Source organism: Nannospalax galili, unplaced genomic scaffold, assembly GCF_000622305.1.
Source record: "Nannospalax galili isolate Female #2095 unplaced genomic scaffold, S.galili_v1.0 scaffold235, whole genome shotgun sequence".
NCBI classification, from domain to species: Eukaryota; Metazoa; Chordata; class Mammalia; order Rodentia; family Spalacidae; genus Nannospalax; species Nannospalax galili.
The window spans coordinates 969,005-982,447 of NW_008338118.1; the positions used below are offsets into that span (position 1 = coordinate 969,005).

General features: G+C 35.7%; 1 protein-coding gene across 1 annotated transcript in view; it reads right to left on the reverse strand.

Moving 5' to 3' along the window:
• Positions 1-354: 354 nt before the first annotated feature.
• Fgf10 (fibroblast growth factor 10) overlaps positions 355-13,443 on the reverse strand; it is an 86,076-nt gene continuing 72,987 nt past the window's right edge. Inside the window, exons 2-3 of the mRNA XM_008832933.3 lie at positions 8,483-8,586; positions 355-3,779 (exon numbers count right to left, since the gene is read on the reverse strand). Coding sequence (XP_008831155.1) covers positions 3,582-3,779; positions 8,483-8,586 — 302 coding nt within the window. The 3' untranslated portion in view covers positions 355-3,581. The remainder of the gene's footprint in view (positions 3,780-8,482; positions 8,587-13,443) is intronic.

Here is a 13,443-nt window from a genome sequence, read left to right on the forward strand (position 1 = left end):
CTCCCCCTCCCCCTCCCTCTCCCCCCTTCTTCTTCTCCTAGGTCATCTTCTTTTACTGGATGCTTGTTCCCTAGCTCCAGTTGTGAGCAAGAAGGACAAGTGCTTGTGTTTATTTTTCAGTTTTAGAGGAATTCAGATTTCTTTTTTTCCCCCAGCATCCTTCCAATAGAAGTCTTTTTTAATAGCTTAGTTCAGGTTGCAAGAGTCTCATCTGGGGAAGTACACAGAACTCTTAAGGTGTTTCTTTGCATGTATATGCACTGTCCTAAAGTATAAAAGATCTACTCTCAAATATTTCAAATTTCCTATATATCTCTTTATTTAGACAAACTTTGAGCTAGCTGCTTATTAATGTGAAAAAAGTTTACTTTATTGAATAATCAAATTTTGAATTAATATTTACATAATTTGAACTGTACAGCATAAATACCAATCCATTTGAATTATATCTATAAACTTGCTTGGGTCCTGGAGTCAACTTGCAATATATTTTTTTCTGCCTACTTTTCAGATCAAATTCACTGGCCTATTCCATCCCCTGGAAGTCAGACTTTGGAGCTCCTGGCTTTCCTCCAAAACCTTCATTGTTGCACAAGCCATCCTTGTTTTCAATCCATTCTTCTTTATCCACTGTGTAAATGAGGTGGACCTGAATAGTCAGGAAAATCGAAAGCATTTGGTTGTTATTAGAGTAAGGATAGCTGACTCACACATGTAAAACATTACAGAAACCTTACAAATGTTTGAGTAAAAATTTTTTTTTTCTGTTGTTGTTTGGGGCTGTGGGGCATTTAACCACATCCTGCCATGCACACAGCCCTCTAGCTTCTCTCTTTATTACCAGGTAGAGTTTTAGGCTAATAAAACAAAACAAAACAAAACAACGACAGAATTTTTATTTTCTTTTCCCAGAATTTTATTGTCTTTATTTAAATGTAACATACTATACACTGTTCAGCCTTTGGGAGGTAGGAGGAGGGAGTGATTCTGTATCTTTAAGTAGAGTCTCAGTACCAGCATTCGCATAGCCATGTGTCTATGACTGACACACTTTAGCTTCGTGGACCAGTGCCCACACTTCCCACAGAGGCAGAGCTCCCAAAATCTTAATGTGATTTTTTTAAACCTATAACATTCAGGACTGAACTTCTTTTCCTTCAGTAGTTGTCAAAAGGACCAGAATTCTCTATCAATAATATCAAGCAAAGATGCCATTTTAAATATGTTAGAATTTTTTTACTTCTCACCAAATTGTTTCTGTATTTATGTCTGTTGGGGTGAATATAGGGAAGGATGCAGGGCAGGGGAAGGGGAAAGATGTTTTCTATTTTTGGACTCTGCAAGCTTTGATACATTTTGCTAGAAGCTGTTTAATGTCTTGAGTACTACAGTGATGACTGTTTACACATAGTCTCTTTAGTAATCTAAATGGCAATGTGAAATAAGAATCCAACTTCTGCCCTATTTGCTGTTACTCTAGTCATCAAATACTACAGTTTGTCTTACCAAACATTTAATTTTGGTTCTGGGTGGTCCATGTTCATATGTCAGGTGCAATTATTATTTTAAAATAAAAGAAAAAAGATACCTAGTTTTCTAGGAATGTGTTACATTATAGCTCTTGGACTCAGTTACCAATTAAAATTTAACATACAGAATCCAACCACAAAAAAGTGTATACATTTTTTAGAATCCCATTTGTCACAAAACAAGTTAAAAGTACCATGAAATGCAACAATATTCTCAAGCCAAAGGACTGTGCCTGAGTGAGCTTTTCTTGAAATACCAGCTCTTCAAAGAAATCATAAAATATGAGCTTCATTGGATTTCTTCTGTAGAAGTGGTCATTAAAAAAAAAAAAAAAAGATTCATGGGCAGTGCTGGTTAAGCATCAGCACAAGTAAGTTACAAGAGGATCATAAAATACTAGCCTTTCTAGAGATTAAATATTAGTAAAAAGACACATTTTGGTGAGTCTTTTCCTTGTACCAAAATACTGTATCCAAACAATAAAAATAAACAGACTTTTCCAAACAAGAAACATGATAAAACTGCAGCATCAATATAATCTTAGAGTTATTAAAGTATTTAGAACAAATAATATTTTTCTACACTTTTAAAAATCACTACAGACACTGCAAATAAGGCTTATGTGTTTATTTAGTGGAATACATAGTGATGGTGACTGGTAAACGTATGCACTGTTTTCTATACCTGCTCTAAGAAAATGAATTTCAATATGGTTATATTATGAAACCTTCTAAAACTCTTTAAGTTTACAGAAAACAAGCTTTATTTGTTTTTGTAAAGACTAGATCATACATCTTGAACAGGTTTCAGTATATGGTTATGCATATACCAGGATATATTTGCTCAGTTTAAGCCCCTGGAAGAGTTGGACTTCATACCAAATTCCTTGATAGTTTCTCTTGGGGATATGCATTATGTGGGACTTACAAAGCACTCTTCTATATGCAGATAACCTTTCATCATTTACCACTGTGACATAAGATAAGACATCATCAGTTAAAAAAAACAAGGCTAGGCTACTAAAATCCATTTAACAATTTATTTTCTTCCTTTTAGTGTATTTTTGGAGATGAATTAAGGCAATGAAAAAGGAATTTGGCCTTCTGGTCTATATGTTTAGGGAAGGAAGCCTCAGGACAGATAGATGTTGGCAAATGATGCCAGATGTCTGTTATCCAAACTACAGACCACTGCTATAGTTCTCACTAATGGTTCTTATTGCAGAAGTACAAATTAAGTCAACTGATAGCACATGGGGCATTCATACTGCTTCCCTGATCTCATCTCCTATTTTTGAAGTGTTTGCCAAGTTTTTAAAACACTTTGTCGTGAACATGCATGTGGTGTGCCAAAGAAAACGAGAAGGTAAATCAGAGGGCAGCTGCTGAGGATACTCTTTAAAACCCCAAAAGATATTTAACATCCTATTAAATAAATAACTTAGAAAGAAATAGAAAAGGATGAAGGCAGAATGCACAGCATACCATACTATTTGTATTATTAGAACAGTTTCACACTAATATGTTTATATTTTAAAATCTGATCCAATTCTTCCATGGTGCCACACCCAAAACTCCTTTGGTTGTGCATATGATATGACCCAAGTGCTTTCCAGTAAATGCTTGCGTGTCTTACTGCTCATTGAATCATTAGACTTGAATGAGCAACGAAAGTCTTTGATATGTGTTCGTATTCCATAAATAACTTTCTCAAAGATCATTCAACAGATTGTTCCATGTCCTTTAAGTTCTATCTCAGAGGTTCAAAAACAAAAACTTTTAAAAAAACCAGCCACAAATTTGTTCACTTAGGAATAACTTCAATCCCATTTGATCTCCCTACATCTTGGTTATAAGGCATGACACAGAGTGAATGAAAATAACTTCATATGCCAGCAGTGAATACAAAAAGCTCCAAAGGTTTCTTCCTTTTAAGCAAGCAGACCTCTGCAATATGTCTTTGCCTTTTTCATTCCTGTTTTCATGAAGAATACCAACTATTTCTGGCCAAAGAACCTCTGGTTCTACTGTGTCCACTAACAATGCCTTCTTCTATGAGTGGACCACCATTGGGAGGAAATGAGCTGAGGTGTTTTTCCTTCGTGTTTTCTGTCCTCTCCTGGGAGCTCCTTTTCCATTCAGTGCCACATACATTTGCCTGCCATTGTGCTGCCAGTTAAAGGATGCATAGGTATTGTATCCATTTTCCTCGATCCTCTCCTTCAGCTTACAGTCATTGTTAAATTCTTTCTGAAAAGGAAAAGCAGTTGTTTATTTCTATGATGATGATACTTGATTCCATATGACAGAAACTGTCTAAAGACCTCCAGTCAATGGACTTGTTTGTAGTGGCCATTTTTCTATAAGTTGCTCCCTTCATACATAATGCCAACTACAAACCAAACTCTTAACCACAAAACAGAGTCTGTGTTTGAGAGCACATGACTCATTTTCGATTTATTATCATAGCCACAAATTCTGTTCCCTTTGAAAAGTTAGTGTGCTTTGGATATGTCATGGTTTAAGTAACTAGAATGATTGTCAAGAAGTAGATATCACAGTAACAATATTTATGATGAATCAACTGTAGAGGACAGTGTTGTAACTATTGTTTATGGTAACCAGAGGTCCTGTGGGGGGAAATATAGAATTGACAGAAATGTAAGCTTGTCACATTTGCAAATATCCACCTAGAGATCAGCAATAAGTACATACATGTTGAGAAGAAGGCAGATCATACAAAAAGCCAGAGCCATGATCTAAGAGAGATATCTTTATCTCTTTATCTCTTCCAAATACTGAAATTTTCAGATTTACTAAAGCTTTTCAAAACTTCTAATTTTGATAGATTTTTAAAAAAATATAAACTCAAGGAGGGGCTTAAAGCTAAGAATAGAAAATGCCCTGTTCGATGACAGGGAATGTAAAATTCTTCCATAGAATGAATGAGAGCCTGGTTTCTATCTCCAGCATTCAATAAACTGGGCATGGTGGCATATGTCTATAACCCCAGCACTTGGTAGGTGGGAGCAGAAACATCAGAAGTTCAATCAGATGATGAGTTCTGGGCCAGCCTTTGTTGTATGAGACCCTGTCTTAAGAAAATGCCTTGTTTTATGAATAATCATGTCAAGAAAATCATGGCTATGCGAAATGTAAATGGTAAATGTGTCCACTGTAGATGCTTGCATCGGGAAATCAACTCCATAGCCACAGCATTTTGGCTTTAAACCAGGTGCCACGTAGTTTTAGGGAGTCATGATTTGCTCTTTTTTGCTTCATCATGATTTAGACGGTCAAGGATTTACTCTTTTTTGCTTCTCAAATGCCAGATCTTACTCTGCAGTTAGTAACAATCTCAAAAGCTTCAGAAATGCCCCTTTGCTCTTATATGCAAACTAGAATAGTTTATGAAGTAAGGATCAGGATGTTGTGTCATTCTACCTTTTGCATCCAAACCAAAGGCATTGTGGACATATTTTCTTGAGGCCTCTACTTGATAATTTCTCTCACCTCAGAAGTTTTTGAACTTTCTAATAAATTTCAAAAATTAAAAAAATTATTTTTAATTTATGCATGTGTGTGTGTGTGTGTGTGTGTGTGCGTGTGTGTGCCTGTGTTAGCTTATGTGCACCATGTGTATTCAGGAGCCTGTGGAGGCCAGAAGTGGACATAGGATCCCCTGGAACTTGAGTGATAGATGGCTTGAGCAGCCATGTGGGCACTGATTAGAGAACGGGTTTCTTCTGGAGATTGATATAGAAAGTCTGTTCTCTAATGGGTTGATCTGAGAGAAATGTAGGTAGGTTTGTGCCTCATACAACTCTGGGGATTGTATGGATCTAGATGCTATGTACATAGTGGGAGACAGGCTGATGCTGCCTTCTTGAAGGTCACACAGTCTATTAGGAGAAGAAGGTCAGCAGCTAATATATCAGTGAGATATAACAGGTAAAGGTCATTTTAGATAGTGGATCTAAGGTGGGGTGGTAAAAATGTCCTGGCATCAGGCTCAGATGGAATGAAGAAACTCCCAGAGCTTAGAGCTCATGAAGAGGTACCAGCAAGGCACGTGAGGCAGCACAAAAGAAAAATGGGAAAATCACAAGAAAACATTGAACATTTTTATGTAACAATTCGAGATGAGCCACTTCTCTCTTGATACCACATTTAAAAATAAATATATTATACCATTAAAATTGGTTTAATCTTTTATTGCAATTTAAATTGTTTACATGTGCTTTTTTTACTTAAATTACCATTAGATGACCTTACTTTTGTATTATGTTGGCTTTGACTGTGTATATATCAGAATCTCTTCAAGATTATAATCGTACATGTGGGTCTCTTATTCAGTAATTTTGATACAGTGGATCAAGAGGCACCTGGGCAAGTTAAATGGATCTTTTTAAGAGACCAAGAAGTTTTACTTGGTTGCTCAGAATAGTCTTGAACTCCTGGGCTTAAGTAATTCTCCTACTGAACCTTAAAGAGCTGGGAATACAGGTGCAGACCACTGTCTGGAAGATATAATCTTTAAAATTAGATTTGTTTTGTTGTTATATGTATGTGAGTGCACGTGTGTGTGTGTGTGTGTGTGTGTGTGTGTGTTATGGCACACATGTGGAGGTTAGAGGACAACTTGTAAGAGTCCATTGTCCCCTTCTACCACGTGGGTTCTGGAAACCATATTCACGTCACTAATAGTGGTGGCTAGTGCTTTTATCTGCTGAGCTGTTTTGCTGGCCCTCAGCCATATTTGACAAAAACAAAATAAAAAAAATCACCTCAAAAGTTATGATTATATGGACCCCAAAGTGGAGCTATTTAAAGAAATGTTCTATTGCTGTTTTAGGGTTATTAGTGGAATAATATGTAATGAAGAAATTTAGCTAAAATTCCTGTGGCACTCATGCATTAAGCATTTATCCTAGTATGCCTGGCTTGTCATTAATAGTAGACCTGATATGAATCAATTGTGAGGCAAAGCCTTTCCCAGACCACTGGTTCTCAACTTGCAGTACCTGAACCAGAACTGGCAAAAGAACTTGGGAAATATTACAATGAAATTCTTAGACTCTTAGACTCAAAATTAGACAGTCTGGGCCTATGCCCCATTATTATAGGGTTTTAAAAAATCTATTTTATTTATTTATATTTTAATTTTATGTGTATTGCCTACACGTGTATAAGTGCACCCATGTCATGCAAGGCCTGTGGAGGTCAGAAAAGGGTGTTGGATTCATCTGGAACTGGAGTTATGGATAGTTGTTAGCTGCCATGTGGTGCTGGGAACTGAACCCAGGTCCTCTGTACATCTTTATCTTTATTTGAAATTTCTCTCATGGAGTCTGAGGCTTCCTCATGCTAATTAAGAAAAAATACTTTTTACATATTTAAAGTTAAATGGCATTTTGTCTTATGAAAAATGTAAACTATGGTACAATATCTGGTTAGAAAAAATGAGATTACTTAAAATGACTATGTGATAGATTTTATTTCTGGCCGTTGATATTGCTACCCACCTTCTCAAAATACAATAAGAAATTTTTATAGTCATAGTCAATGTTCCTCTAGAGTGGAATCCAGAAAAAAAAATTAAATTCATTTAGTAGCCCCTTGATGTAGTTCTGGGATTATCACCATGAAATATATCCATAGTCATAGTCTGACCTGCTTCTGTCAACCTTCACCTAGCAAGAAAGAGGCAAAGTTTCTGTCTTTATCATAAAGCTATTCTACTATTAGAGTCTTCCCTTATATTTGTAATCAGTTATTCTAGAACTGTTTCGTATTTGTTAATATTTTCCCCTATATGTTGTAAATTGCTTGACGTCAAAGTTCATCTTCTATACTTTGTGTGCATGGGTGTGGCAGCTGGTTTGTTTTGTTTTGTTTTGGGACAGTTTCTCCTATGGGTCCCAGGCCAGTCTGGAGCTCCAGTCCTCCTGCCTCAGTCCTCCCAGTTCTGGGATTATATGTGTATACCACTTGCCTGGCTCTGTTCTACTTTTTATTCTTTTTTTTTTTTTTTTTTTTTTTTTTACAATTCCAAATGTATTAATTTAGGGTAGGTAAGTCAAGCAGTATCTGTCACATAGTAGATGGTCACGTGTTTAGCTGATGAACATCATAAAATGTTGTACTCTTTATAATTCAGTTTTAAGCATAATTAGAATTATAATTCTAAAATAATTATTTTGCACAAGATTGTAGTCTAAGGGAATTAGTCAAAATGAATTAGACCTGAGTTTGCAGAGGTGATATTCAAAATATTAAAACCTTAAAACCCCTTGAAAAGATAACAGATATAGACCTACCCAAGACACCAATTGAATATCAGCTACTGCAAAGAGAGTTCTCTCTTTACATCTAAGTATACAATAGAGCCTGTTGCAAAGAGGGTCCTACCTATGTCTATGATGATTAGGCATAATTTGAATTAATGACTCTTTTCTAGGCTGTTATAGTATTAGAGTTCATTGACTCATCTGGAAATGATTAATTTCTTGATGTTTCCCAATTTCAGATTTAAACAAAATGCAAAGCACATGAACCCTTGTTTTATCTTCAACAGCAACATACACACAGTATATGATTTTCCACTCCACTCAAGTTCTTTGTTTTGAATAATTTTTCTTCAAGTTGACTGCAGCTCCCATGTCAACTCAATCAGATGCTTCCATGGGAGTTTGACTGGTTTGCAGTTTAAACTGTTCACCACCAAATGCCAATAATGGCCCGTGTGGTAGGCTAATGGGCGAACAACTGAGATTGTAGAGTTGGACAAGCTGGTTTGCCAGCCTTTGAGATGCTGGTGACCAGCCTGCTGTAGCTCCATTTAGTAGCAATCAAATGACAATAAAGCCATTCAGTGTCTCCTCCAGGCAACCTTCCAAATCTCTGGTAATAATTTAGTGAGTGTGTTTTGTAAACAAAATCAGACTACTTACTGAACCATAGAGTTTTCCCCTCTTGTTCATGGCTAAGTAATAGTTGCTGTTAATGGCTTTGACAGCAACAACTCCAATTTCCACTGATGTTATCTCCAGGATACCTAAAACACAATTACAAAGGCAAGTTGTAAGGAGTCATATATATGTAGTTGGGAGTAGGCAAATCTAAGGGAATGATTAAATGCATTTTTAATTGGTCTCATAGCAAAATGCAAACAATTGGAGGGAGGGTCCAATCAAACTTGCTTAAATGTGCAGAAAAAAACTGACTATAAGAAACTAGTGGTAAAGCTTTAAAAGGATTCCCTTCCATTTTTACTCTGAGCGTATACAGGCAGATATTGTTTTAATTAAAATGCTTCCTTTGCTAACTCTGCATTTTCAACCCCATAAATATTGAAACAACTCTACTCATCTAAGCCTGGATTTCACAAAAACTTATCAGAGCCCACATCTGTACTGTGGTATTAAATTAAATCCATAGCTTATGTCAATGATATGTCAGATTTACTTCAATCTGTAAAAACAATGGTAAACTATTTTTTCTTTGTAGCACACTTAGATAAACTAAATATCTTGGCTACATTTAGCTGATAAATTCATTTTTTGACCAACGTGTTGACATTCTGAGACACAGAGAAACTGAGATCAACATGAACACTGTCTTTACACTAGCGAATTCAATGTTCCAGGTTGGGAAATTTTCCTTTTCTAGAAAGAAGGGAAAACTCTGGGAATTAGTAACTGACAAACAAGGCCATTTCTCCCAGTACAAAGGTCTAGTTTAGTATTTATAAAAATGATGTTGTCTGAAGACTTTCTAAGAAAGATATTTGATGTTGTACTCAAAGAACCCACCTATTTTAGGTTAAGAGGACCCCAAACTAAAACTATTTCATTACTCTTTAAAAAGTGTGCTGAGGCTAAGTGAACAACACTGTGGACTGAATGTGGGCTCTGGAGATAGAATATTTGTATTTGACTTCTGGCTCTTCATCCATTGGGAACTGTCTGCAGAAGTCAAACTACAGTTCATGTGATTATAATTCTCCCGTTGGGAAAAAGTGGCTTATTTTCAGGACACAATGGTTTCTCTCCTCTTCTTTCATAGGCTGGCCTCCTGGAGGCTACTGGAAATGCTTGAATGCCCTGACAGTAAAGTTGGCATAGAGACTTGAGCCTAGATGACATGCTGCAAGCCATTCTATCCGTCAGTCTGGTCTAGGAAGTATCTGACCTAATGCAGAATACATCTTCATTAATAAACTGTCTCATTGTATGTTCAAACCCAAACCAAGGAAAGACTGTGAGGCATGATTTGGAAAGTGTTTACATTTTTAATCTCTCTTACCCTATCCTGGTTGTTGTCCTCAATGCATACACACACACACACACACACACACACACACACACACACACACACACACGCGCGCGCGCACACTCATTTGCATATTTAAAAAGTACTTTCTCATAGTTCATTAGTTTAATTCCCAAACAACTTTCCAAGGAGGTATTGTTTTTCTTATTCTCAATTACAGATTTACAAACTGGAAGATACAAATTACATATTTCATATACAAGGTGATTAGAGCAATCATAATGGACCTAAACACCCAGTCCTCTAACTTTCATTGATCTCTATTTTCATTTTTCTTCTCTGTAGCACTTTTTCTAACTGTATGACTCATCGGGATAACTTTATAAAAATGACTTAACATGCTCTTTCTCCCAAGGGTGTTTATGTGCCACTTGGGAAAATATTTGAGTCACAGAGGAAAAATGTAATTCAATGTACTTTGTCACAAGGAGAAGATATGGAGCTGGATAAGAGGCAGAATTCCAATATGGATTTTTTAAGCTGCTGTACCTGCAGAAGAAGAGACTGTACAGTCAGTAGACTGTGAGGTGCTCCTTGTGTGTGCTACTGAACATGGAAAACAATAGGAAAAAGAGAGATTTTAGAAAGGCATAAACTGGGATTTCTGAATGAGAAGCAGTAGGATGAAGCTATAATAATGAGGTTGATCAAAGCATAACCAATGACAAATACCAACAAATCCTTGGCTGGCTATCTTGGATGCATCTAGGCATAGAACAAGTCACAGTCTGCCAAGAACCATTTGGGGTTCTTTCTCTTTTATCTCAAATGGGAACACAGTATTCAAAGAATCAATCACTATTTCTTTTCACTTTTCAGCTAATTCAGGCAAGCGTATATTTAAGGGTCATCATATGTATATGTGTATTGTTTGATGGTCATATCAGAATAAATTTGCCTATCTACTTAAAAGAGGCTTAATATTCTTTCAAAATATAAAGAGGAAAGACCTAGGTGATTTAGTATATTTTTGAATTCTGAGAATATGTTTTAGCTACATCATAGATCAGCAAGTTATAATTTGATGTTCTTGTGGGTCATGGTCAAGGACTGCATTTATGCGTATTTCATACAGAACATCTTAGCCGTCTTTATACTCCTTCCCCATGGGCACCCTCGCATAGTCCCCAACTGGATTTCATGCATTCTGTCATTGATGTTGAGGCCTATAGAGTCAAGTTAGTGGTCTAAGCATCTGTGAATGTGTATGCTACTTTCTGAAGAACCGTTTCTACAGTGTGTCTCTACTCTCTCATAGGTAATTTTTATTGATGCCTCTATTCCTTGGTGAGAATGATAAAGTTCACCTTTAATATTATTTCTGGAAAGGAACTTCAGAACATTTTTGAGGATCAACAGCTGCTAATTTTACACCTGGACACTTTGACATAAAATGTCATTCCAGTTGAAAGAGTCTCCTGGTAGAAAAATGAGTGAAGGGCCTGTGGGGATGACCTCAGCTTCTTACAACTCATATGACTCCACAATTACCTCAAAATTAAAAGCTATTAAAAGAACTTTGAAACTGAATAGATGGCTTATTGGGTAAAGGCATCCGCCATCCAGCCTGACAGTCATTATAATGCTAGTTTGATAGTTCTAATAAATATGGTGAAATAAATCATGTTTTCTATAATGCATTAGAAAATTTTAACCTTTCCTACTTAAATATCTCCCTCTTTCTCATGACTGGTACTTGGAGTTCCCAAATGATATGTAATATCTAACATGGAAACATGTCTTGAGTTGTCCTCACTTTTAAACTATATATATCAGGGTTTAGGTAGCCATGCTCAGTAGTGTCAAATATGGCTATAATTCAGTCTTCTAAGTTCATCTTGGGTCTCATCTCCTACCTTATGTACCTTCTTTAAAAGATCATAATAATCACACTGATATTCACAATATAATCATTGAATGAAAAAATGAATGAATGACTACTGAAGGCTAAAGGGGGCATTATTGAAATGCTAAAATGTTTTCTTTTGATAGTGGAATCATATTTGTAAAATCGTGAATTAATAAGTTCATAAGTAAAATAAAAATGAATAAAAGTGAATTATAAAATGTATTTGGTATCAGTTATAGGTAACTTATTATTATAAGTCTGAAAATTCTTTACAAATACATATATAACTGCTCAATTATTTGTCAATATAATTGGAACTAAAGGAGTTTTGAGTGTGGTGCAGAAAGGTTATTTATGGTGTGAGGTCCTTGGTCAAGGTAATATTGATTTTTGGCTAATAGAAAACAAAATAATACCTGAGGTGAAATAAATTTAAAAATTGTGAATAGCACAGCAGGGCTATGTTATAAAGAGACCCTCATGTGTCATGTACCTTTGTATCTGACTCAAATCTCAGTTAATCTTCACAAAATATATCAGAGTTAAACATTATGCTCTTTAAGTACTTACAGTGAGCTTTGGAGAAATTAAGTGAATTGGTGAACATATACCCACTTGGATATGGTTGAATTGATGTTCGGATCCAAAGCCCCTCTTTTGTTTACACTGTTAGGCTTACTGAGTAAAACTGATGACAACAATATAACAAGAGAAGAGTAAATATGGTTTTACCTACTTAAAATATCTTCCTCTGCACTTCAAAACCCACTTGCTAGATCTCAAAAGCATTTAAAGAAGCATAGAACTTAGTCAACACACACAAAAATAGCTTTCTGGTAGGCCTGTGCAACCACTCAGACATTGAGAGAGGAAGAAGAGAGAGAGCAAGAGAGAGAGGGATGGAAGGAATGGGAGAGAGAATTCAGCATTTACATCTCTATAGTCTCATTTATTATTTTCATTCTAACCAAAATTTAATGTTTTTCTTGATGACTTTTACAGCTGTCATCACTAGCTTTGATAACTTTTTCTACTGTGAAAATAGAAAACTCTCAGGAGCACCTGTGCATACCCGTTAAAACAAGCTGGCAAATTAATATGTAAGAGTTTGGAATTGACCTTAAATAGTGAGAAAATTTTGATGCTCTTCTTTTACAAGATAAGAGGTTTGTGTAGAAACACTAGCATCCTTTGTGAAAAGTTTTCATTTGTAGACTGAAGAGTAGACATCCATACAGATGTGATTTTTCACTTCTTGGGGGGAAATTAATCTATGATAAAACATATCTATGATAAAATTAATCTATGATAAAACAAAATTTACCTATGATAAAACTAGCATGAGTTTTTTCTTTGTTCAAAATTATAATAGTAAGATGTTTCTAAATAATCAAATTGGGAATAATTTGTTTCATAAACACTGGCTCTAAGAATAATTTAGCAACTAACATTTCAGCTGTTTTTTAATTCATTACATCATTGAATTGATTGAAGACATGACTTTACTCAAGATTTATCTTCAGGATGTACAAACTCCAGACCTCTATGATCAAGTCCATGAAAGTGTGTGTGTGCATGTGTGTATTCTGTAAGTAATCAAGTTGCATCATAATAGCCATAGATACAAGTATAATCTGAAAGCTTCCTTGAATCCCTGAATTCTTCTGTAGCACAAAATAGCCTTCTTAAACACTGCTGAGAAATATCTGGACTTTAGCCTGACTAATACTT